General features: G+C 43.6%; 1 protein-coding gene across 2 annotated transcripts; it reads left to right on the forward strand.

Annotated features, from left to right (window-relative positions):
- Window positions 1-3608: 3608 nt before the first annotated feature.
- LOC132819878 (somatostatin receptor type 1-like) lies at window positions 3609-8872 on the forward strand. 2 transcript variants are annotated; one of them, XM_060831805.1, is made up of 2 exons: window positions 3609-3681; window positions 4896-8872. In XM_060831805.1, exon 2 carries the CDS (start codon window positions 4898-4900, stop codon window positions 6815-6817), a length of 1920 nt encoding a protein of 639 aa, XP_060687788.1. In that variant the 5' UTR covers window positions 3609-3681; window positions 4896-4897; the 3' UTR covers window positions 6818-8872. The 2 variants fall into 2 exon arrangements, with proteins under 2 accessions (XP_060687788.1, XP_060687787.1); XM_060831804.1 differs by lacking the exon at window positions 3609-3681 and adding an exon at window positions 3792-3816.
- The last annotated feature ends 16714 nt before the right edge of the window (window positions 8873-25586 follow it).

Consider the following 25586-nt stretch of genomic DNA (forward strand, 5'->3'; position numbering starts at 1 on the left):
GCCGTGTGTGTGTGTGTGTGCGCGTATATGTGTGCTATGTGTATGTATGTGTGCGTCTGTATGCGTGTAATGTGTGTGTATGCATGTCGTGTGTATGTATGTGTGCCGGGTGTGTGTGTGCGCCTTGTGTGTGTGTGTCCACCGTGTGTGTGTATGTATGCTGTGTGTATGTATGCCGTCTGTATATTTGCTGTGTGTGTGTCTGTATGTGCGCTGTGTGTGTATGTGTACTGTGTGTGTGTGCTGTGTGTGCCTGTGTGTGTCTGTATGTGTGCCATATGTTTGTGTGCGTGCTGTGTGTGTGTACCTTCTTTGTGTGTGTATGTGTACCATGCGTGTATGTGTGCCTTGTGTGTGTATCTGTGTGTCTGTATGTGCGCTGTGTGTGTATGTGTGCCATGTGTGTGTATGTATGTCATGTGTACATACAATCAGTACTTTTCATCAGTATTCACTCAGGAACAGGACACTGTTGCTGATGTGAATATGGAATCACAAATAATTAGAATGGATGCCCTGGAAATATGCAGGGAAGAGGTTTTGGGAATATTGGAAAGGATGAATATAGATAAGTCTCCTGGGCCTGATGGCATTTACCCCAGGATCCTATGGGAAGCTAGGGAGGAGATAGCAGAGCCATTGGCCTGGATTTTTATGTCATCGTTGTCAACAGGAATAGTACCAGAGGACTGGAGGATAGCGAATGTGGTCCCATTGTTCAAGAAAGGGAGTAGGGATAGCCCTAGCAACTATAGGCCAGTGAGTCTGACTTCAGTGGTGGGCAAAGTCTTAGAGAGAATGGTAAGGGATAAGATTTATGAACATCTGGGTAGGAATAACGTGATCAGGGATAGCCAGCATGGTTTTGTGAAGGGCAGGTCATGCCTCACAAACCTTATTGAGTTCTTTGAGAAGGTGACCAAGGAAGTGGATGAGGGTAAAGCAGTAGATGTTGTGTATATGGATTTTAGTAAGGCGTTTGATAAGGTTCCCCATGGTAGGCTAATGCTAAAACTTCGGAGGTATGGCATTGAGGATACATTAGAGGTTTGGATTAGGAATTGGCTGGCTGGAAGGAGACAGAGGGTAGTAGTTGATGGATTATGTTCATCTTGGAGCGCAGTTACTAGCGGTGTACCACAAGGATCTGTTTTGGGACCATTGCTTTTTGTTATCTTTATAAATGATCTAGAGGAAGGACTTGAAAGCTGGGTAAGCAAGTTTGCGGATGACACAAAAGTCGGTGGAGTTGTGGATAGTGAGGAAGGAAGTGGTAGGTTACAGCGGGATATAGATAAGTTGCAGAGCTGGGCGGAAATGTGGCAAATGGAATTCAATGTAGCTAAGTGCGAAGTCGTTCACTTTGGTAGGAATAACAAGATGATGGATTACTGGGCTAATGGTAGGCTACTTGGTAGTGTGGATGAGCAGAGGGATCTTGGTGTCCATGTACACAGATCTCTGAAAGTTGCCACCCAGGTAAATAGTGCTGTGAGGAAGGCATATGGTGTACTGGGCTTTATTGGCAGAGGAATTGAGTTCCGGAGTCCTGAGGTCATGTTGCAGTTGTATAAGACTCTGGTGCGGCCTCATCTGGAGTATTGTGTGCAGTTTTGGTCGCCATACTATAGGAAGGATGTGGAAGCTTTAGAACGAGTGCAGAGGAGGTTTACCAGGATGTTGCCTGGAATGGTAGGAAAATCTTATGAGGAAAGGCTGAGGCACTTGGGGCTGTTCTCATTGGAGAAGAGAAGGTTTAGGGGAGATCTGATAGAAGTGTATAAGATGATTAGGGGTTTAGATAGGGTAGATACTAAGAACCTTTTACCGCTAATGGAGTCAGGTGTTACTAGGGGACATAGCTTTAAATTAAGGGGTGGTAGGTATAGGACAGATGTTAGGGGTAGATTCTTCACACAGCGGGTTGTGAGTTCATGGAATGCCCTGCCCGTATCAGTGGTGAACTCTCCTTCTTTATGGTCATTTAAGCGGGCATTGGATAGGCATTTGGAAGTTATTGGGCTAGTATAGGTTAGGTAGGATTCGGTCGGCGCAACATCGAGGGCCGAAGGGCCTGTACTGCGCTGTATCCTTCTATGTTCTATGTTCTATGTTCTATGTGTGTGTATATGTATGCTTGCCGTGTGTGCGTCTGTATGTGTGCCATGTGTGTGTGTATGTGTGCCATGTGTGCGTCTGTGTGTGTCTGTGTGTAAGGAGTGTGAAGGAATAGAGACGAAGGTTTGAAAGGTGTTGTCTATAGCTTTGTCCACCACATTGGAAACCCCTCGCACATTTGGAATGTTCCAGTCGCAGGTGAGGGTACAGTGAGAGCCAGCTGGCAGGAACTTCAGTCTTCAGAACATCTTCAGCCTGCCACCTCAGCCAAACTCAGGCACATCTCTTGAGGAATCTCAAATGGGACACCAGGTGCACTTCATGATCCATCTGTCTATTGTCTGGGGTTGGGGGGGAGGCAATGGGGGTCTCCCCAGGATGGTTAGCTGTGTTGAGGGGAAAGGTTTGAAAACAGCAAAGAAATCTTTGTTTGAGTTTCACCATCCCACACTGGAACTGAATGCGAACAATGGAGAATAGCACCAGGTAAAGCACAGCTGGTTCTCACTGAAGTTCTCTTGATGGGCATTTCTGTGAACAAGATCTTTGATTTTCAGTGCAAAGTTTCCCAACTCCTCAAAGGGGGAAGGTGGTGGTACAGTGGTCCAGAACCCCAGGCTTATAGTTGGGGTTTGAATCCCATCACAGAAGATGGTAGAATTTGAACTCAATACAAATCTGGAATTCAGAGTCTAATGATGATTATTAATCCATTCCCAATGATTGGAAAAATCCACCCGGTTCACTAATGTCCTTCAGGATACTGGCATCCTTACCTGGCCTGGCCTGTATGTGACTCCAGACCCACAGCAACGCAGTTGACTCTTACTTAACTCAAAAGGTCAATCAATATCCACATCTCATGACTGGAGATAAATGTTAACTGCCAGGCTTTCAGTGGTAAAAGATACTTAGCTGCTGAAAAGTGCAACTTGAAGTCAGGGTGACTGTTTCTGAAGAAGTAAATCTCAAATAAGAATGACCTCAGGTTAAATGGGGTGGGGTGGGAGGAATAATGTGAGGGTGAAGGGAACAGAAATCGGCGGGACTGCTGCGCGTCCACTGAGGATTCGCAGATGATGGCACGTACTGGAAGGGCCGAGCGGCCGCTCACTGACGGCGGGAACGACGCGGTGCCGGGACAAATCTGACCTCCGGGGTCCCCCAACACCAACCCGGTCTGCCGTCAATCCCCTTCGGTTGGACAGGAGTAGGTTTGAATTAAAATATAGTGGAGAGGGAGGGACTGGGAACAGGTAAATCCGCGTGAAAGCTGAACATTTGCAAAATTTTGGACCTGGAGATAGTCATTATTGGTTTGGGGGTGCGTGCGGGTTCGGGTTTAAACAAAAGAAGAAAAAAATCCGTGCCAACAGCTTTAAAAGCTTGTGTTAGAAGGCGGTGCAGTGTTGAAAGCATCACGCAGGGCTGTAGGTAAGTCGCTGACAATTATTTACCCCCTAGCTCCTGATATTTAAGGGAAAGCGAGAGGGAGAGAGTATAGCAGGTGCAGTATACATAGAGAAAGAGAGACCCAGACATAGACAGGCATACAGTATTACTGTGAGTGCTGTCTCTCTCCTCAGACTGGCTGGACCGAGGAGGGGAGGGAGGACTGACAAGTGTAAAGTTGGGTTGTGCGGGGAGGGGACAAGGAGAGAGAGGATAGACGGAAACAGAAAGCGACGAGGGATACAGGTAGACAGAAAGACGGAGCGGGGGCATACACAGAGAGAAAAGAAAAATGCGGAACTGACAGAAAATAAAGGGAGAGGCGGACTGGGCGAAAAAGGCTAATTGACAAGGGAAAGCAAGGGGGGGGGGGGATTGACAGAAGGAGAGGGGTAGACAGAAAATAAAGAAAGGAAGGGGAAGCGAAAGGTCAAGAAAGAGGGCGGATAGAAAGGAGGAGGATACATAGAAAAGGGAGCGGAGTAGACAATGGGAAGAGAGGAAGGATACTCTGGAAAGGACAGGTAGGAAAGAAACAGAATTAGACGCGGGGGGGGGGGGGTGTACAGGCAGAGAAAAGAGAGGAGAGATAGACAGTTACATGGGGGATAGACAGAAGTGAGACAGGAGAGACAGACTGATGGGGGATGGAGAGACAGAAGAGTTAGACAGACAGAGGGGGATAGATAGGAGAGATAGACAGATACAGAGAGGATAGAGAGACAGGAGAGATAGAGGAGGGAATAGACAGATAGGAGTGATAGATAGAGGGGGATAGATAGACAGGAGAGATAGATAGAGGGAGGATTGATAGATAGGAGAGATAGACAGATAGAGGGAGGATAGAGAAACAGGAGAGATAGAGGGAATACATAGAGAGATAGGAGAGATAGATAGAGGGGGATAGATAGACAGGAGAGATAGAGGGAGGATTGATAGACAGGAGAGATAGACGGATAGAGGGAGGATAGAGAGACAGGAGAGATAGAGGGAATAGATAGAGAGATAGGAGATATAGAGGGGATAGAGAGAGAAGGCAGGAGGGACAGATAGAGAGAGGGAGACCGAGAAGAGACGGCAGGAATACCCAGATAGAGAGTTCGACAAAGAGACAAGGATAGACAGAAACAGAGAGAGAAGAGAGAGGACGAATTAGACGAGGAAGAGAGGGCGACGGTGATAAGGAAAAGAGAGGGATGGTCAGAAAGATGGGGATGGACAGAATAGACAGAGGCGAGTTAGAAAGGTAAGAGACAGGGATAGTCAGAGAGGAGAGGAGATATTTGTGAAGTTTTTTCGATAAAGAGCAGCATTTCTTTGGACAGGGATGAACCTGCAGCTACCTGCCGCGCCCGAGCGGGCCTCCGCCGGGGAACACTCGGGGAATGAGTCGGGCGCCTGGGCGACGACGGGGCGTCCGTCCAACTGGAGCGGCGGAGGCTGGGCGCAGGGGGCGGCGGGCGAGGACGTGAGGATGGTGGTGATCCAGTTCGTGTACGCGCTGGTGTGCCTGGTGGGGCTGGCGGGCAACGCCATGGTCATCTTTGTCATCCTGAGGTACGCCAAGATGAAGACGGCCACCAACATCTACCTGCTCAACCTGGCGCTGGCCGACGAGCTCTTCATGCTCAGCGTCCCCTTCGTGGCGGCGGCGGCGGCCCTCGACCGCTGGCCCTTCGGCCCGCTCATGTGCCGGGCGGTGCTGAGCGTGGACGGGCTCAACCAGTTCACCAGCGTCTTCGGCCTGACCGTGCTCAGCGCCGACCGCTACGTGGCCGTGGTGCACCCCATCAAGGCGGCCCGCTACCGGCGCCCCAGCGTCGCCCGGCTGGTCAACCTGGGCGTCTGGCTGCTCTCGCTGCTGGTCATCCTGCCCATCGTGGTGTTCGCCGGCACCGCGCCCGTCGGCGGCGATTCCGCCGCAGGTCCCGGCGTCAACCTGGGCGCTAGTCCCGCCGGGGGCTCCGCGGGAAAGGTGGGCATCAATCCTGGCGTAGACTTCAGGCTAAGTCCCGGCGTAAATTCCAGCGCAAATCCTGCTGTGAGCTTGGTCATCAATTCCAGTGTAGGTTCCAGTGTAAATCCCAGTGTCAGCGTGGGTAAAGATTCCAGTGTAAATCCCAGTGTAAGTGTGGGTGTAGGATCCGGTGTAAATCCCAGTGTAGGTGTGGGTAAAGAATCCAGTGTAAATCCCAGTGTGGGTGTAGGATCCAGTGTAAATCCCAGTGTAAGTGTGGGTGTAGGTTCCAGTGTAAATCCCAGTGTAAGTGTGGGTAAAGATTCTAGTGTAAATCCCAGTGTAAGTGTGGGTGTAGGATCCAGTGTAAATCCCAGTGTAAGTGTGGGTGTAGGATCCAGTGTAAATCCCAGTGTAAGTGTGGGTAAAGGATCCAGTGTAAATCCCAGTGTAAGTGTGGGTAAAGATTCTAGTGTAAATCCCAGTGTAAGTGTGGGTAAAGGATCCAGTGTAAATCCCAGTGTAAGTGTGGGTAAAGATTCTAGTGTAAATCCCAGTGTAAGTGTGGGTGTAGGATCCAGTGTAAATCCCAGTGTAAGTGTGGATAAAGATTCTAGTGTAAATCCCAGTGTAAGTGTGGGTGTAGGTTCCAGTGTAAATCCCAGTGTAAGTGTGGGTGTAGGTTCCAGTGTAAATGTGGGTGTAGATCCCAGTGTTGATTCCAACGGCAAGGTGATGTGCGTGTTTCTCTGGCCGCAGCCAGCCTGGTCAGTAGCATTTGTCGTTTACACCTTCCTGCTGGGCTTCCTGTTGCCCGTGCTGGCCATCAGCCTGTGCTACCTGCTCATCATTCTGCAGACCCGGGCGGTGGCCCTCAAAGCCGGCTGGCAGCAGCGCCGGCGCTCCGAGCGCAAGCTCACCCGCCTGGTGCTGACAGTGGTGGCTGTCTTCGTGGTCTGCTGGCTGCCTTTCTACGCCGTGCACCTGGCTGGTGTCTTCCTGGCCCAGCGCAACACCACCATTAACCACCTCTGTGTGATCCTCAGCTACGCCAACAGTTGTGCCAACCCCATCCTCTACGGCTTCCTGTCCGACAACTTCAGGCGCTCCTTTCAGCGGATCCTGTGCTTCCGTTGGCTGGAGAATGACACTGAGGAGCCCGTTGACTATTGCTCCACTGCTCTCAAGAGCAAAGTGGGCAGCCCATTGGAGTTCCAGCCTGCTGAGAACATTGCCTCTGAGTCTGTTTACAGAAATGGTACTTGCACATCAAGAACAACCACCTTGTGAATTCAGACACAAGGACCTCTTGACAGTTTTCCATGTCAAATCTATTTTGCTAAAGGTTATTTGCTTTTGATGACATGTTGTCAGTTCGACCATTTGTTATAAGCCAGGTTCATGAGGGATTTATGATGGTGAATGTCCATTAGACACAAATGTGTGCCCTTGTCACTTTTCTGGTGAATCTCTCTCTCTCTCTCTTTACTGTATGTCCCCATCCCTCGTTATTCACTGAGAGGAGCTGGGGTAAAAGAGAAAGAGCAGAAAGTGCTGGAGAAATTCAGCAGTGTTCTGACAGTATGTGTGAGAGGAGAAAAACAGAGGGGGGGGTTTGGCCTTAATGACGTTTAACTCAGCTCAGATGCTGACACAGCTTGCCTAGGTTCTCCAGCATTCTATGTATTGTTTTTAAAAATAATTTCAGACGTCCAGTATGCATGGTCTTTTTAAATATATGCTTTTATATTGACATGGGCTGCATTGACAACCTCTGTTTTACCACCTGTAAGGGAATTTGCCCAGGGTGGTCCATCCATCAAACTTTACAGAGGTCTGAAGGTCCATTCTGTAACCTGATTGTTAGACCATGTCAAATCAGTAGCTGGGATCACACTATTTGGCCCAACACCCAATATTTATTATAGCACTAATCCTTTGCTCAAGGTCTGGGGGAAATGACAGAATGCATTGCACTGTTTAAGCAGAGAACCCAGAATATAAACTCCCACACAAGATCAGAATTGTTGCAACAACAGTTTGTTGGGTTAAGAAAGTGACTTCCAATGTTTGAACTATATCCATATCAACATTTGCTTAAAAGGCCGGGGATGCTATCCAAATGGGCATTGTGTAATTGCTCCCCAACCACCTTCACAGTCTGTACTATTTTCCCAATCATGTCTTTGCAAGTACAATGCTGCTCGGTATGCTCAGATTGTAGGCTATAAATTTCAATTAGTCTCATCTCTAAAATGGTAACTACAGGCTGCACAGTCACTGTGTGTCAGTGATATTGTGATATTCAATTTACAGAGTTGAGCGGGCAATGCTGCAGGCTGACAGCTTTATAACATTAAAGTGTCTCCATTCAAATAGAACAAAAAAAGATGCAAGGTCATAAAGTATAGCCATGTCCCAAAGGCTTATTTTTCACACTTGTGGGATGGTCAATCTTTGGAATTCTTTACTCCAGAGGGCTGTTGAACCTCAGTCATTGAGTATGTTACAAATGGAGATCGATATATGTCTTGAGATTAAAAGCATTAAGAGATATGCCGCCGTGGGCGGCACAGTGGTTGTGGGCAGCACGGTGGCATGTGGGCGGCACGGTGGCACAGTGGTTAGCACTGCTGCCTCACAGCGCCAGAGACCCGGGTTCAATTCCCGCCTCAGGCGACTGTGTGGTTTGCACGTTCTCCCCGTGTCTGCGTGGGTTTCCTCCGGGTGCTTCGGTTTCCTCCCATAGTCCAAAGATGTGCGGGTCAGGTGAATTGGCCATGCTAAATTGCCCGTAGTGTTAGGTAAGGGGTATGTGTAGGGGTATGGGTGGGTTGCGCTTCGGCGAGTCGGTGTGGACTTGTTGGGCCGAAGGGCCTGTTTCCACACTGTAAGTAATCTAATCTAATCATATGGGGAGTGTGGAAAAATGGCATTGAGACAGAAGGTCAGTCCTGACCCAATTGAATGGTGGAGCAGGCTCGATGGGCCAAATGGCCTACGTCTGCTCCTCTGTTCCTATGGATTAGATTAAAGATGTGTACAGGTACATAGTTTAGAAATTGTGCTATTCAAATTGATAGTTAAAATAAGGTTAATATGGAGCTAATGAACTAAGGTAACATCTGAGATAAACACACATCAGGTAAGAAAGAATGGAAACAGTAATTCTTTCACTCAGACATGTAAAGATAATTCTCTCATCCACAAAATGAACTGTGGAAAGAAAAATGCACTCTTCAGCTTAAAAGCACACTTGTAGCTACCAAACGTAGAATCTCAATATTCAACTTATTGCTAATCATAAAGAGAATCATTGTACCCCCTTAAACAAAGTTGCATTTAAAAAATGAAGATTCAGATTATATCTTCAGTGGCACACTGAACTGCTTTTTTATTAATGCTGTTGTAGAAGCAGCTAATTTATTCATATTCTGAAGACCTTCAGCACATCATAAAATGCTTTATAACCAAGAAAGGGCTTTGAAAAATATAGTCTCTGTTGCGGGGAACTGCAACAATTAAATCATTAAATAAATGACCAGGTGATCTGACTTAAGGTGTTGTTTGATAGGTACATATTGAAGAGACACCTCCAGATTTTCTTCAAAAAGCTTAATAGGAAATGAACACTCACCAGAGAGAGCAAACTACATCTTTGTTCAGCCATTCAGCATATTTCTGCTGTGCTCACTGAAGTGTCAGCCTTGAATATCTTGCAAATCAAAAGGGTCTTGAACTTCTGACCTTTTAATGTGGATGTGAGAACACTGGGCTAAGGCTGAACCTGAGCTTGGGTTTTTCTTTACCACACCAAATCGTCGATGTTACCAATTCAAAGATCAATTTGCAAACACAGCCCATCGAGGCAGTGCAACAACAAACAAAAGTGAGGGCACGACAGGGAGAGAAAGAGAAAGAAGGGACTAAATTAAAAGAAGGCACTTCATCCTCCACTGTGTCCATCTCTCTTTAAAGGCTTTGAGGGTGTTGATAGACACCAATGCCCTGTCTTCAAGGATAGCTGGGTGTGAAGATAGCCATGGAAGAGCAGCAGACAGTTGGAGTTGGCCAATTTAATGAAAGAATTACTTATTCAATAATAAAATTGAACTTTCTGGGCCCATAAGATATTTAAACAATAGACAATAGGTGCAGAGTAGGCCATTCGGCCCTTCAAGCCAGCACCACCATTCATTATGATCATGGCTGATCATCCACAATCAGTATCCTGTTCCTGCATTATCCCCATAACCCTTGATTCCACTATCTTTAAGAGCTCTATCCATCTCTTTCTTGAAAGTATCCAGAGACTTGGCCTCCATTGCCTTCTGGGGCAGAGCATTCCATATGTCCACTACTCTCTGGGTAAAGACGTTTCTCCTCATTTCTGTTCCAAATGGCCTACCCCTTATTTTTAAACTGTGTCCTTTCTTAAGGATGTGAATGTACAGCCTTAGAATATAAATTCGGAGGAGAGAGTTCCAAACTTTTCTTCCATTTTCTAGAAGATTAAGAGAGACATGCAGATTAGTTGGGTAACGAAAGTAAATAGCTTTTTAAGTGTGCTTGACAATATCCATTATTTTAAGCTGCCTGATTCACCAAATAGAGAATTAATTAGTTGTGTTTATATAATGCAACAGTTCATCAGTTGTTGAGTATTAATTGGCACAGATGCCTCAGTGGGTAGGGTATTCACCTTTCAGTCAGACAGTGTGGGCTCAAGTTCCACTGCAGAGGTTTGAGTGTGAAAGTCTGTGCTGCTGCTCTGGTCCAGTGCATAAAAGGTGTTGGAGATATTCCTTTTTCAGATAAATTAAGGCCCACGTGCACATAAAAGCTTGAAGAAGAGGAAAGGAGGCATCCCTGACATTCTAGGTAATGTTTATCCTTCAGTCATCAGCAACAAAACAGATTGTCTGGCCACTATCTCTTGTCTTTTTATCTGACCTAGCTGTGTGCAAATTGATTGCCATATTTCCTACATATAAGAGTGACCATACTTCAAAAGTACTGAACTGATCATAAAGCACTTTGGGACATTTATGGTTACAAAGGTTAATATATAAATGAAAGTCTTTATGTATTGACTTGTTACACACAGGTTCCGTTAGTTTGTATATTTTTCTCAAAACACTCTCCTTTGTTAACCAACAGACTGCAAATTTGCACGTTCTAAAATTGTGCCTTTGAGCATATGTTGAGTTGTGTCTGTTTCTAACTCAGTGGTTACTTTGTTTGATCATTTTCCTGTTGTATTTGGAAACATAAGATAATAATTATTTGAATGTGTTAAGATTGTGACTCTGATTTCAGTATTTGTATTTAAATATGACACAATTGTTGCATTTATATGAGAAAGTGGCATTACTTGCGTTCTTGATGTTTATGTCATCTTGTTCATACTGTGTATGTGCCTCAAGTAAATGTATTAGTAAATCTTGATTAATTTAAAAGTTACTTTGAAAATAAATGCAGCCATTCTTTCTAAATTCCTCTGTGCTCCCTCATTTCATAAGATTCAATAAAACTTAAACATTATTTATTTTGGAATCTGTCTTGTAAAAGATCCTGAAGGGCAATATGTCTGGCAGATTATTCATCTATATAATGTATTCTGTTTGACAATCATCAAACAAAATAAAAGATGGCTGCAGGAACTGTCTTAATTTCTCTTTCCTTTCTGACTATGGTCTATTTGGTATTCAACAACAAAAAAAAATCGAAGAATGATGGGGAAAATTCATATACTCTTTAAATAGGCACTAACTATGAGATCAGAGTCAAGATTAGAGTGGTGCTGGAAAAGCACAGCAGGTCAGGCAGCATCCGAGGAGCAGGAAAATTGATGTTTCAGGCAAAAGCCCTTCATCAGGAATCATGATGAAGGGCTTTTGCCAGAAACGTCGATTTTCCTGCTCCTCAAATGCGCCTGACCTGTTGTGCTTTTCCAGCACCACTCTAATCTTGACTCTGATCTGCAGCATCAGCAGTCCTCACTTTCAACTAACTATGAGATTGACAATCTAGCCATGTTCTGACTGTACTTCTAATACTGTATGGTATATAATCTTCATGAGTGGAGTTGCACTTTTTCAAAATGTTGATTGACACACTTAGAATCAGTCTCTCTTCGATATCAAAAGGTTGTGAATGCGACACTCCACCAGTGATTGGAAGATATACCAAACTGACACTTTAGTGCAGTACCAGGAAACACAGCATTATCAGATGTGTTGGGATTGAAATTGACTAGGCCAGCGATGAAAAGCTATTGCAGATAACTTCAACTCTAGTTTCATCTTAAATTGCATATAGTTGCATTTCCAACACTCAACAGTGGACAATAGACTCATAGCTGATTTTTCCCAACCCTTCCAGGGATAATTTAGGGGTGGCACAGTGGCTCAGTGGTTAGCACTACTGCCTCACAGCACCAGGGACTTGGGTTCGATTCCTGCTTCAGGTGACTGTGTGGAGTTTGCACATTCTCCCCTTGACTGTGTGGGTTTTTTCTGAGTGCTCTGATTTCCTCTCACAGTCCAAAGATGTGCAGGTTAGGTGGATCAGCCTGCTAAATTGCCCATAGTGGTAGGTGCAATAGTCAGGGATAAATATAGGGTAGGGGAATGGGTCTGGGTTGTTTACTCTTTGGAGGGTCGGTATGGGCTTGTTGGGCCAAAGGGCCTGTTTCCATACTGTAGGGAATCTAATATAATTAATCAGGTTATGGAATCAAAATGAACAGAAATACTTTCGCTAAGGATCGTAGCGCTATCATGGTTTACCATTATGATCTCCCTTGCATTTAGTTTGAGCCTGAGAATCAACTTGCAGAAATGGTGGTTTAGAGTAAAATATCGAGTGGTGGCACATTGTGATGTGAATGAGGCTCCTTCAATATTTTGTTGACGGTATTGAGGTGCTGCCAATTCACTTTCTTTCTTTCAGGGGGCGTGGGCTTAACTGGCTTGACCAGCATTTACTGCCTATCCCTAGTTGCCATTCTAGAAAGTGGTGGTGAGCTGCCATCTTGAATTGCTGCATTCTCTTTGGCCTGGTACACCCACATGCCATTGGAGAGGGTGTTCCAGCATGTTGACCTACACACTGAGAAAAAACAGTGACATATTTCCAGGATGGTGACTGACTTGTAGGGAAATGTTCAGGTGGTGATTATCCCATGTATCTGCTGCCCTTGTCTTTCTAGATAGTAGCGGTCATGGATTAGAAGATGCTGCCTAAGGCTTTGTAGTAAATTTCTGCATAACCCTTTGTACATGGTACACATTGCTGCTACTGGGTCTCGTTGATGGAGCGAGTGAAGTTTCGAGGATGTGATGCCAATCAAGCGGGCGTCTTTGTTCTGATTCTGCTGAGATTTTTGGGAGTGTTGATTAACACTCAGCCACAAAAGTGGGGAGTAGTCCATTACACTCCTGACTTGAGCCATGTAAATGGTGGACAGGCACTGGGTAGTCAGGAGGTGAATTACTCATTGCATGAATCCTTACCTCTGACCTTCTCTTAAGACTTTTAAAACAATTTTTAAAATAATTGACATGGAAGAGTGTCATTCAATCAATAATAGACCATCCCTAATTATTATCCCAGATGAGTTTAGAGGGCCTTCCCATTGTAATTAATCACCCATTCAATTTCCAAGGAATATTTTAAAAATAATTATTCTTGAAAGCCGAGGGCTGTGTTAAAGTCTCATTAGTCAACATGTTTGGTTGAGATATTTGTATTCAGTCAGATCGCAAGAGTGAGTGGGGTTGGGTGAGTTTTATTTCTCTGAACCAGCACTGCAGCCAACTATCAGCTGTTACCCTAGAGATCTTTGGGAATAGTGTTTAAGGCTCAGTGAAACTATCTCCTGTTCCCTTTGGTTGGGGGGGGAGGGGGGAGGAGTATTTTCAGACAAATTTAATTTGGATCCTTACAATTTCTGGAAAGTTAGCCAATCTAGCTTGAAAAGATTGTTGACTATTGGGAAGAGGCTATTGCTGAGAAGAGGGTAATACTATTTTCTGGCTTTATTCCTTTTGGTAGGAGGGCTAAGTGTATTCTGCAAGCCCAAATAACATGTCTATTTTAGTTTCTTCCAGCTGAAGCTGTTGGAAATTCATCAAGATTTACTCCTGATCCTATTGCCTCCACATGAGGAGTTACAATTACCAAAAGAAGTAAAAACAAAAGTTTGTCAAATGCCCGTCTTGAATTAATTTGCAACTGAAGAGACCTTGGAGTGCAGGTTCATAACTCATTGAAAGTGGAGTCACAGATAGATAGGATAGCGAAGAAGGCATTTGGTATGCTTTCTTTTATTGGTCAGAGTATTGAGTACAGGAGTTGGGAGGTCATGTTGCGGCTGTACAGGACATTGGTTAGGCCACTGTTGGAATATTGCGTGCAATTCTGGTCTCCTTCCTATTGGAAAGATGTTGTGAAACCTGAAAGGGTTCAGAAAAGATTTACAAGGATTTTGCCAGGGTTGGAGGATTTGAGCTCTAGGGAGAGGCTGAACAGGCTGGGGCTGTTTTCCCTGGAGCATCGGAGGCTGAGGGGTGACCGTATAGAGGTTTACAAAATTATGAGGGACATGAATAGGATAAATAGGCAAAGTCTTTTCCCTGGGATCAGGGAGTCCAGAACTAGAGGGCATAGGTTTAGGGTGAGAGGGAAAAGATATAAAAGAGACCTATGGGCAACTTTTTCACATATGGAATGAGCTGCCTGAGGAAGTGGTGGAGGCTAGTACAATTGCAACATTTAAAAGGCATCTGGATGGGTATATGAACAGGAATGGCTTGGAGGGATATGGGCCGGATGCTGGCAGGTAGGACTCGATTGGGTTGGGATATCAGATTGCCATGGACGGGTTGGACCGAAGGGTCTGTTTCCGTGCTGTACATCTCTATGACTCTATGACTGTTTGGTCTTGACAACAATGCATGTGTAAAGGGAAAAGGAAGATTCCTTTTGGTCATAATATTTGTGGCATCACAAATATAGCAGGAGAAGTTTCTAATCATTTTTAAAATAAACAAAATAAAATAAACAAAATCAGATTGGGTGGCCCTAATTGGGGCTCTGTGACAAAAAAAATCAAAAGAATTAGCAGATCGATAGAGAATTGCAATAGAAATTTATCAAAATTAAATAAATCTTCTGAAATTAGATGTAACCATGCATCCCAGCTCCTGTGATGCTCACCTATCATGAAAGATCTGTCCATTGATGGTAGGCTCTGCATGCATTCTCTCCATGGGCACCTAAACACAAGTGCAACCTCAGAAGAAGGGAGGAGAATTATCGACAGTTGTGAGATCCAGGGAAACTGTGAAGGCAAAATTATCGACCAGCTTAAAGCCATCCTGACTATGCACTACTCCTGATCTGCTTTCCACTCAAATCTTCAAAATCTTTTGTTTGGAGAATCAGGAGATTCCTGATGAAGGGCTTATGCCTGAAACGTCGAATTTCCTGCTCCTTGGATGCTGCCTGACCTGCTGCACATTCCAGCAACACATTTTCAGCTCTGATACTCCAGCATCTGCAGACCTCACTTTCTCCTCTTTGGAGAGTGTTACCTATACTTCATTTAGAATTCAATATCTTCTACAAGTCAATCAAAGATAAAAGCTGACAAGTAGAAGGATTGCCTGCCAATTCACAATGAACCCGTTTTGCCCAAGTGGTCAATTTCACCCCAGAAACTTATTTATAGAATTGCAAATGAACATTTTGTATCTTCACATGCATGCACATACACTTACTTCCCTGTTGGGAGATGGGGGCAAGTGTTGGAAGGGTTGCAGGCTAGTTATGAACCTGATTCAGTGGAGTGACAAACACACCTCTTACAGTCAACAAGTCCTGGAGTGAAAAAAACAGAAATTGTTGGAAAAATTCAGTGGGTCTGTAAGCATCTGAGAGATTAGGGTTAATGTTTCAGATCTAGTGATCTTTCTTCAGGACAAGTCCTGGAATAATGCCCCCATGCAAATTTTATGCCTGTTGGATAGTTAATAGGCTGCTATCTGGATTCCCTTGCCCTAAAGAAACTATATGTCGCCTTCAAGCGATGCATAAAATTGTCATTTAAGTGGTTCAGTTGACCATCTTCACTGCCACTTTCAAATTGTCATGGCAACAGGAAAAAGACTGGCACTCCAACCCTTTCTCCTACTCTTGATCTTTTTTTTACCTCAAATCCAGTTCTTGTAGGGTTCCTAATACCACAACTTTGATTACTGAGTCTCAAACCCATCAGTGCCTTGTCTCTGTTTGACGGATTTCTGGGATAATACAGCTGGGATCAGCTGTTCCTCTTTCACAGAATCATAAAATCCCTACAGTGGGGAAGCAGGCCATTTGACCCATCAAGTCCACACCGACCCTTCAAAGAGCACCCCATCCAGACCCTCCCACCTACTCCTGTAGCCCTGCATTTTCCATGGCTAAGTCACCTAGCTTGCTGATCCCGGGACACTGCGCAAGTTAGTTAGGAGCCAATCCACCTAATCTGCACACCTTTGGACTGTGTGAGGATGTCAGAGCACCTACAGGAAACCCATGCACACACAAGGAGAGTGAGCAACCTCCACACAGATGATGGCCAGAGGCTGGAATTGAACTTGAGTCCCTGGTGCTGTGAGGCAGCAGTGCTAATCTTGTGAACTAACACAATAAAATAAAATAAAGTGACATGATTTAATTACATGATGGTGCAGTGTATTGAAACATGTCACCCTGAGAGTGACCTCACACTCTCTAGAAATGTAACAATAAATCATATCTTATATATTTCTAGAGCAGAATGTTAGCCATTGATGGACAATAGCAGAAATCCTCCACATGACTATACACCATAAATTGGTGTTTTTGCGTTAAAAAATTTCTGATATACACTCAGTAGAGAAGAAGTATTCCTTGGGAATGTGCTTGGGATTTTCCATTGTATAATCTTCTTGGTATCGTCTTTCATCATGAAAATTTCTGCTATAAATTATATCACAGTGCTGAAATGGACAGCTGGAGTAGGCAGATTTATTTTATTTTATTGTCACTTTATTAGAATTCACGAGAAGAAAACTCACAAGGGACCAAGTCATTTTGATTTCAAGAGCAAGCTCACATGAAAATTTCAACACAAAGTGAAATGTTTATCAAAACTTCTGTTGGCCGTATCACAGAATCTCAATTACAGTGCAGAAGGAGACTATTCGGTCCATCGAGCCAATGCCAGCTCTGGTCCAGCTCCGTTGCCTCGTGCCATTTTCCTGCCTTTTCCATATATTCCTGTACACCATTACTATCCCAAAAAAGAATCCAGTGCCCTCTTGAATACCTGAATTAAATTTGCCTTCACTAATTTCCAGGCAGTGCATTATAATTCCTAACAATTACGTGTGATGAAGTACTTTTATGATTAGATTACATTACAGTGTGGAAACAGGCCCTTCGGCCCAACAAGTCCACACCGACCCGCCGAAGCGCAACCCACCCATACCCCTAACCTAACACTACGGGCAATTTAGCATGGCCAATTCACCTGACCCGCACATCTTTGGACTGTGGGAGGAAACCGGAGCACCCGGAGGAAACCCACGCAGGCACGGGGAGAACGTGCAAACTCCACACAGTCAGTCGCCTGAGGCGGGAATTGAACCCAGGTCCCTGGCGCTGTGAGGCAGCAGTGCTAACCACTGTGCCACCGTGCCGCCCAATTTCCCTGGTTTCATTTGCACAACAGTTTAAATCTATGCCCTCCCATTCTTGTTTCTTTTACAAACAGTGATGGCTACAACCCTTCTATTCTGTCCAGCCCACTCATGATTTTGTTCAGGAAGGACAGTCCTATGGGCAACTCCGAGCATGTACTGACAATTTGATACATTTTCCAGGATCGGTTGTTTGCACTAGCTAAGACAAATCATTATTGTTACCAGTTACAATCACAAAGCTGAAGACAGCCTACATTCTTCATTCTCTCACAGTGTAGATCTTGTCAGTGGTGTGGTTCTGCTGCTGTTTTGAGCAAAAATGTTCTGCATTCATGAAGACATAATCAATTGAAACTATCAGTGGTAAGTCAGGGTGTTAGTCCACAAAGAAAGGTGAACACCTGAACCCATCTGTGCCATCCCAGAAATTCACGAAACAGAGCCAAATACAACTAAACTCATGCAGATGCTGGAAATCGGAAATTAAAGTGGAAAGCACAGGAGAAACTCAGCAGGTCTGGCAGCATCTGGGGATAGAGAAGCAGAGTTAAAGTTTCAAGTCTGATATGACTTCAAGAAGAAAGAGAAAAAGAATGAATCACTTTAGCAGAACAAAAAAAGAGAGGAGACAGAGAAAGGGAAAGAGAGGAAAGAGAGGGAGTTTGAACTTCAGAAATTGGCACTTAGACAGGAAAGTCAGCTTAAAAGGGTGAAGGTAAGCATAGCGAGGAAGAGAATGAGGGTGAGCAAACCCACATTAGCCAAAGACCTGGTAAGAACTGTTTAAATATATTCAAGCATTGCCTAAGTTTGATAAAAAGGTTGTGGAAGTCTTTTTCATTGCATTTGAAAAGGTGGCCAAACAAATGCAGTGGTCAGTGACCATGTGAGCTTTGTTGATCCAAACAAAACTTGTAGGCAGAGCTCGTGAGCTATTCCCTTCAGAGGAAGTATCTGGGGCATATGAGGAGGTGAAGCCATCTAAAGTGCATATGAGCTTGTGTAAGAAGCCTACACACAATGTTTCAGAAATATTAGAAGGGACAGTGGTCAAACCTACGTTGAGTTTGAACAGTTCAAACAAAGTAACTTTGATAGGTGGATCAGGGCATTAAATATAGAGCAAACTTATGATGCTCTTAGAGAAATTATTATTTTGGAGGAGTTCAAAAATTCACTTCCTGAAGTAGTGAGAACTCATGTGAAAGAGTAGAGAGTTAAAATGTCAAGATCAGCAGCTAAAATGGCTGATGATTATGATTTGGTCCATAAATCAAAGTTTAGCTTCCAGAATCAACTTCAATCCGTGAGGGATAGAAATCGGGGAAAAGAGGAATTCTCACATAGAAATGGAAAGGTAGATCTCAGTGAAGATCATAAGGATAACTTACTACAAGGTAGAAAGGAAACCCTTGAAGGGGAAAGAGAAGTTAAAAGCTCTTGTGTTTTCACTGCAATTAAGTAGGCCACATGAAATCATAATGTTGGTGGGTTAGGAAAAGTGCTGGGAAGCCAGATGTAGGAAAACAGGATAAACCAATGGATTTTGTTGGAGTGGTAATGGAAAGCACTGTGGATGATACAAAGCTGCACCAGAGTGTATAACCTGGTCGGAGGTTAGTTATGAAGGAAATGCTAGATCTTTTAAAACCATATACCTGCAAAGATAAAGTTTACTCACTTAGGCCAACAGCAGCAGATAAAGAGGTTACAATACTAAGAGATACAGGGTTCTCTCAATCTTTGATGTTGAAGGATGAGGAGATATGTACCTCAGAAGGACTATCACCAGAAAAGGTACTAGTAATGGGAATTCATGGTGAGATAAGAAGCACTCAATTATGTAGAGTGAGGTTAGAGTGTCCAGCGAAGAGTAGAGAGGTTGTGATAGGAGTACAGGACAAACTCTCAGCTCCAGGAATACAATTTGTCCTTAATAGGAGTGCTGCCAACCATGGTTAAAAAGCCGGTGGAAACTCAGGCAACTGAAATAAAGCAGGACACATATCCTGGGATTTTTCCTGACTATGTGGGAATGAGGTCACAAAGTCACCAGTTGAAACAGGAGAGAGAAAAGAGTACAGATAAGAAAGTTGAAATGGAATTAGCAGAGACTGTGTTTGATGGGATGGTTGACACAAACCAGAAGCAGATAGATGACAAAGAAGACAACTTTAGCTCAGATAAATTAACTGAATTACAGCAGAAAAATGAAAATTTAAAGCGATTATATCAGAAGGCATAGACAGTAAAAGAATCCAAATGTATCCCTGAATACTATTATCTTAGAAATGATGTCTTAATGAAGAAAGGGAGGCCATCACATAATCAAGCAGATGAGAAATGGGCAGAAGTTCATCAAGTCGTATTGCCAGTGCATTATAGAAAGGAGGTGTCGCGGCTGGCACATGAGCTACCACTGTGGGGTGATTTAGGAGTGAGAAAAACACAAGCTTAAACATAAAAACAGTTTTACTGGTCTGAACTGCACAAGGATGTAGTTGAATTTTGCCAGACATGTCACACATGTCAGGTAATTGGAAAACCAAAGACAGTAATAAAATTACCATCTTTAATACCCATTCCTGCATTTGAGGAACCTTTTACAAGAGTCTTAATTGATTGCACAGAAAACAAAAAATCGGAATCACTATTTGTTCGCAATAATGGATGTGTCCACTAGATTTGGGTTAGGCCGAAGGGCCTGTTTCCACACTGTAGGGAAACTAAACATTTCCAGGGGCCATTCCGTTACTCATTATCACAGCTAAAAGGATCGTAAAGGAATTACTCAATTTTTCATGATATATGCACTACCCACAGGGATACAATTAGATCAAGAGTCAAACTTTACATCAAAATTATTCAAAGAAGTTATGGACAGCTTAGAAATAAAACAATTCAAATCTATTAGCTAGCAGGGAGCACTAGAAAATTGGCATCAGACATTAAAGACCATGTTGAGGGCTTATAGTCAAGACTATCCAAATGATTGGGAGAAGGGAATTCCATTTGTACTTTTTGCAATCAGAGATGCACTAAATGAATCGACCAAATTCCCTCTATTTGAATTAGCTTTTGGGCATGAAGTGAGAGGACCGCTAAAATTGATTAAGGAGAAATTGATAAGTCAGAATTCAGAGAGCACGTACTTGGACTATGTGTCAACTTTTCAGGGACGATTAAATAAAGCAGGGGAGTTGGCTAGACAGCACTTAAAAGTATCAAAGCGTAGACTGAAACAGGAAGCAGACAAGAAATCAAAAATGCACACTTTTGCTGTCAGAAATAAGGTGTTAGTGTTACTTCCAGTGATAGGTGAACCTTTAAAAGCAAGGTTTAGTGGACCTTATCAAGTTGAAAGGAAATTGAGTGAGGTGAACTATTTAATAAGGACTCCAGACAGGAAGAAATCTCACAAAGTGTGTCATGTGAATATGCTCGAAAGGCATTTTGACAGGGAAGGAAAGCCAAAGGGGACTGTGTTATTGGTTACAGCACAGAAGGAAGAACCAAGTTCAGAAGATTCTGAATTAGACACTTCTCAAAATAAATTGGACAATGAAGAAGTTGTCAAAACTTGGGATAAATTATTGAGTTACCTTCCAGAGAAAAATCAAAATGATCTGAAAAGGTTATTACTACCACATGGGGTGATATGTGGAAATAAGCTTGGAAGTACAAACCTAATTATGCATGATGTAGGTATAGGAGATGTTGTTCTGATTAAGCAACATCCTTATAGGCATAACCCTCTAAAATTGACACAGGTTCAAAACGAGATTGAACGCATGCTCCGAGATGACATAATCGAAGTGAGTTACAGTAACTAGAGCTCACCAGTAGTAATGGTGCCAAAACCAGATGGTACCCAACAGTTATATGTGAGCTATTGCAAAGTCAACACCGTTACAAAGATTGATGCATATCCGATTCCACATTTGGAAGACTGTGTTGAAAAGATGAGACAAGCAACTTATATTTCTAAGTTCAAATTGTTCATAGGGGCGGCATGGTGGCACAGTGGTTAGCACTGCTGCCTCACAGCGCTTGAGACCCGGGTTCAATTCCCGACTCAGGCGACAGACTGTGTGGAGTTTGCACGTTCTCCCCGTGTCTGCGTGGGTTTTCTCCGGGTGCTCCGGTTTCCTCCCACAGTCCAAAGATGTGCGGGTCAGGTGAATTGGCCATGCTAAATTGCTCGTAGTGTTAGGTAAGGGGTAAATGTAGGGGTATGGGTGGGTTGCGCTTCGGCGGGTCGGTGTGGACTTGTTGGGCCGAAGGGCCTGTTTCCACACTGTAAGTCTAATCTAATAACTTTGTCTGAAACATCAAAGACCATTTCTGCTTTTGTAACATCAAATGGACTGTATCAGTTTAAAGTCATGCCATTTGGTACGAAAATGCGCCAGCCACATGTCAGAGATTAATCAATATGGTCTTTGCCAGATTACCCAACTGTGTCATATATATATATATATATATATATATATGACCTGGTGATTTTTAGTCACACATGGAAAGAACATTTGCAATATTTATCAGACTTGTTCGATTGACTTCAGAAGGTAGGGTTCGTGATAAACCTGGTTAAAAGTGAATTTGCCAAAGCCCAAGTAACTTTCCTGAGCCATGTTATTGTATAGGGACAAATGGCCCCAAGGAATGCAAAAAACAAAAGTCATTGGGCAGTTTCCCAGACCAGCGACAAAAAGAACAGTACTACAATTCCTGGGATTGAGTGGATTTTATCAAGAATTTGTACCAAATTTTAGCAGTATGGCTGCTGCACCCATTGAATTGCTAAAGAAAGGCAAGAGGTTTCAATGGACAGTGGATTGTCAGAAGGTATTTGACAGCCTGAAAGCTGTGTTAACCACTGCCCCAGTTTTCACCACCCCTAACTACGCAAAGCCATTCGGGATTGCTATCAATGCAAGTGATGTGGGTGTCAGTGCTGTACTCTTACAGGAAGGTGACAAGATAGAAAGACCTATCAGTATTTCTCCAGGAAATCGAACATTCATCAGTAAAAATATTCAACAGTTGAGAAGGGGCCTTTGAGCTTGGTGTTGGCATTACAATCTTTCAATGTTTATGTTACCAGTACTGTATCTGAGACATTCATATACACTGATTATAACTCATTGAAGTTTGTGGAGAAACTTAAGGATGAAAATGCCTGTTTAGATGGAGCTTGTTGTTACTGCCATTCAATTTGAAAGTTATTTATGTGGCAGGATGAGAAAATGTGACTGCCAATGTATTGTCAAGATTTTAATGAGAAATGGAGGCATTCGATGTCAGGGGCAAAACAGACTGAAACAACATGTAGTAGTGCATGTTTGCATGATTATTGTCAATGTAATGTATATGTGTGTTGTAGAGTACTTGCATTTTAAGATTAAGGGGTTTTAAGATGAATCTATGTTTGGATTTTAATGTTTCATTTTATTTTAAGTGAGGAGGTATGATGATGCTGCTCCTTTCACAGGGTTATGCTGTCTTAGTGTCAAAGAGTCATACATATGTACAGCATAGAAACAGACCCTTCAGTCCAACCCGTCCATACCAACCAGATATCCCAACCCAATCTAGTCCCACCTGCCAGCACCTGGCCCATATCCCTCCAACCCCTTCATATTCAGAAACCCATCCACATGCCTCTTAAATATTGCAATTGTACCAGCCTCTACCACATCCTCTGGCAGCTCATTCCATACACGTACCATCCTCTGTCTGAAAAAGTTGCCCTGTAGGTCTCTTTTATATTTTTCCCCTCTCACCCTAAACTTATGCTCTCCACAACCCCAGGGAAAAGACTTTGTCTATTTATCATATCCATGCCCCTCATAATTTTGTAAACCTCTATAAGGTCACCCCGCAGCCTCCAACACTCCAGAGAAAACAGCCCCAGCCTGTTCAGCCTCTCCCTGAAGCTCAGATCCTCCAACCCTGGCAACATCCTTGTAAATCTTTTCTGAACCTTTTCAAGTTTCACAACATCTTTCCGATAGGAAGGAGACCAGAATTACATGCAATATTCCAACAGTGGCCTAACCAATGTCCTGTACAGCTGCAACATGACCTCCCAACTCCTGTACTCAATACTCTGACCAATAAAGGAAAGCATACCAAGCGCCTTCTTCACTATCCTATCTACCTGCAACTCTACTTTCAAGGAGCTATGAACCTGCACTCCAAGGTCTCTTTGTTTAGCAACACTCCCTAAGTCCTTACCATTTTAAGTGTCTAAGTCCTGCTAAGATTTGCTTTCCCAAATTGCAGCACTTCGCATTTATCTGAATTAAAGTCCATCTGCCACTTCTCAACCCATTGGTCCATCTGGTACAGATTCTGTTGTAATCTGAGGTAACCCTCTTCGCTGTCCACTACACCTCCAATTTTAGTGTCATCTGCGAACTTACTAACTGTACCTCTTATGCTCGCATCCAAATCATTTATGTAAATGCCAAAAAGTAGAGGGCCCAGCACTGATCCTTGTGGCACTCCACTGGTCACAGGCCTCCAGTCTGAAAAACATCCCTCCACCACCACCCTCTGTCTTCTACCTTTGAGCCAGTTCTGTATCCAAATGGCTAGTTCTCCCTGTATTCCATGAGATCTAACCTTGCTAATCCGTCTCCTGTGGGGACCCTTGTTGAATGCCTTACTGAAGTCCATATAGATCACATCTATTGCTGCTCTACCCTCATCAATTCTTCTTTGTTACTTCTTCAAAAACTCAATCAAGTTTGTGAGACATGATTTCCCATGCACAAAGCCACGTTGACTATCCCAAATTAGTCCTTGTCTTTCCAAATACATGTGCATACTGTCCCTCAGGATTCCTTCCAACAACTTGCCCACCACCGAGGTCAGGCTCACTGGTCTGTAGCTCCCTGGCTTGTCTTTACCGCCCTTCTTAAACAGTGGTACCACGTTTGCCAACCTCCAGTCTTCCGGCACCTCACCTGTGACTATCGATGATACGAATATCACAGCAAGAGGCCCAGCAATCACTTTTTTAGCTTCCCACAGAATTCTCAGGAACACATGATCAGGTCCTGGGGACTTATCCACTTTTAACCATTTCAAGACATATCTTCCATATCCTTTTCCACAGTAAATACTGATGCAAAATATTCATTTAGTATCTCTCCCATTTTCTGTGGCTCCACACAAAGGCTGCCTTGCTGATATTTGAGGGGCCCTATTCTCTCCCTAGTTACCCTTTTCTCCTTAATATATTTGTAAAAACCCTTTGGATTCTCCATAATTCTATTTGCCAAAGCTATCTCATGTCCCCTTTTTGCCCTCCTGATTTCCCTCTTAAGTATACTCTTACTTCCTTTATACTCTTCTCAGGAGTCACTCGATCTATCCTGTCTATACCTGACATATACTTCCTTCTTTTTCTTAAACAAACCCTCAATTTCTTTAGTCATCCAGCATTCCCTATACCTACCAGCCTTCCCTTTCACCCTGACAGGAATATACTTTCTCTGGATTCTTGTTATCTCATTTCTGAAGATTTCCCATTTTCCAGCCGTCTCTTTACCTGCGAACATCTGCCTCCAATCAGCTTTCAAAAGTTCTTGCCTAATACCGTCAAAATTGGCCTTTCTCCAATTTTGAACTTCAACTTTTAGATCTGATCTATCCTTTTCCATCATTATTTTAAAACAAATAGAATTATGGTCACTGGCCCCAAAGTGCTCCCCCACTGACACCTCAGTCACCTGCCCTGCCTTATTTCCCAAGAGTAGGTCAAGTTTTGCACTTTCTCTAGGAGGTACATCCACATACTGAATCAGAAAATTGTCTTGTACACACTTAAGAAATTCCTCTCCATCTAAACCTTTAACACTATGGCAGTCCCAGTCGATGTTTGGAAAGTTAAAATCCCTTATCATAACTACTCTATTATTCTTACAGATTGCTCATAGAGATGTACAGCACGGAAACAGATCCTTTGGTCCAACTTGTGCCTGCCAACCAGATATCCCAACCCAATCTAGTCCCACCGGCCCATATCCCTCCAAACCCTTCCTATTCATATTCCCAATCAAATGCCTTTTAAATGTTGTAATTGTACCAGCCTTCGCCACTTCCTCTGGAAGCTCATTTCACACACATACCACCCTCTACGTGAAAAAGTTGCCCCTTAGGTCTCTTTTATACCTTTCCCCTCTCACCCTAAACCTATGCCCTCTAGTTTTGGACTCCTCTACCCCAGGGAAAAGACTTTGTCCATTTATCCTATCCATGCTCCTCATGATTTTATTAACCTCTATAAGGTCATCCCTCAGCCTCCAACGCTT

This window comes from Hemiscyllium ocellatum, chromosome 10 (assembly GCF_020745735.1).
Source record: "Hemiscyllium ocellatum isolate sHemOce1 chromosome 10, sHemOce1.pat.X.cur, whole genome shotgun sequence".
In the NCBI taxonomy this organism is placed as follows: domain Eukaryota; kingdom Metazoa; phylum Chordata; class Chondrichthyes; order Orectolobiformes; family Hemiscylliidae; genus Hemiscyllium; species Hemiscyllium ocellatum.

Bases quoted from the DNA above. Each gene is read 5' to 3' on its own strand.
- LOC132819878 (XM_060831805.1), top strand. From the start codon at position 4,898: ATGAACCTGCAGCTACCTGCCGCGCCCGAGCGGGCCTCCGCCGGGGAA.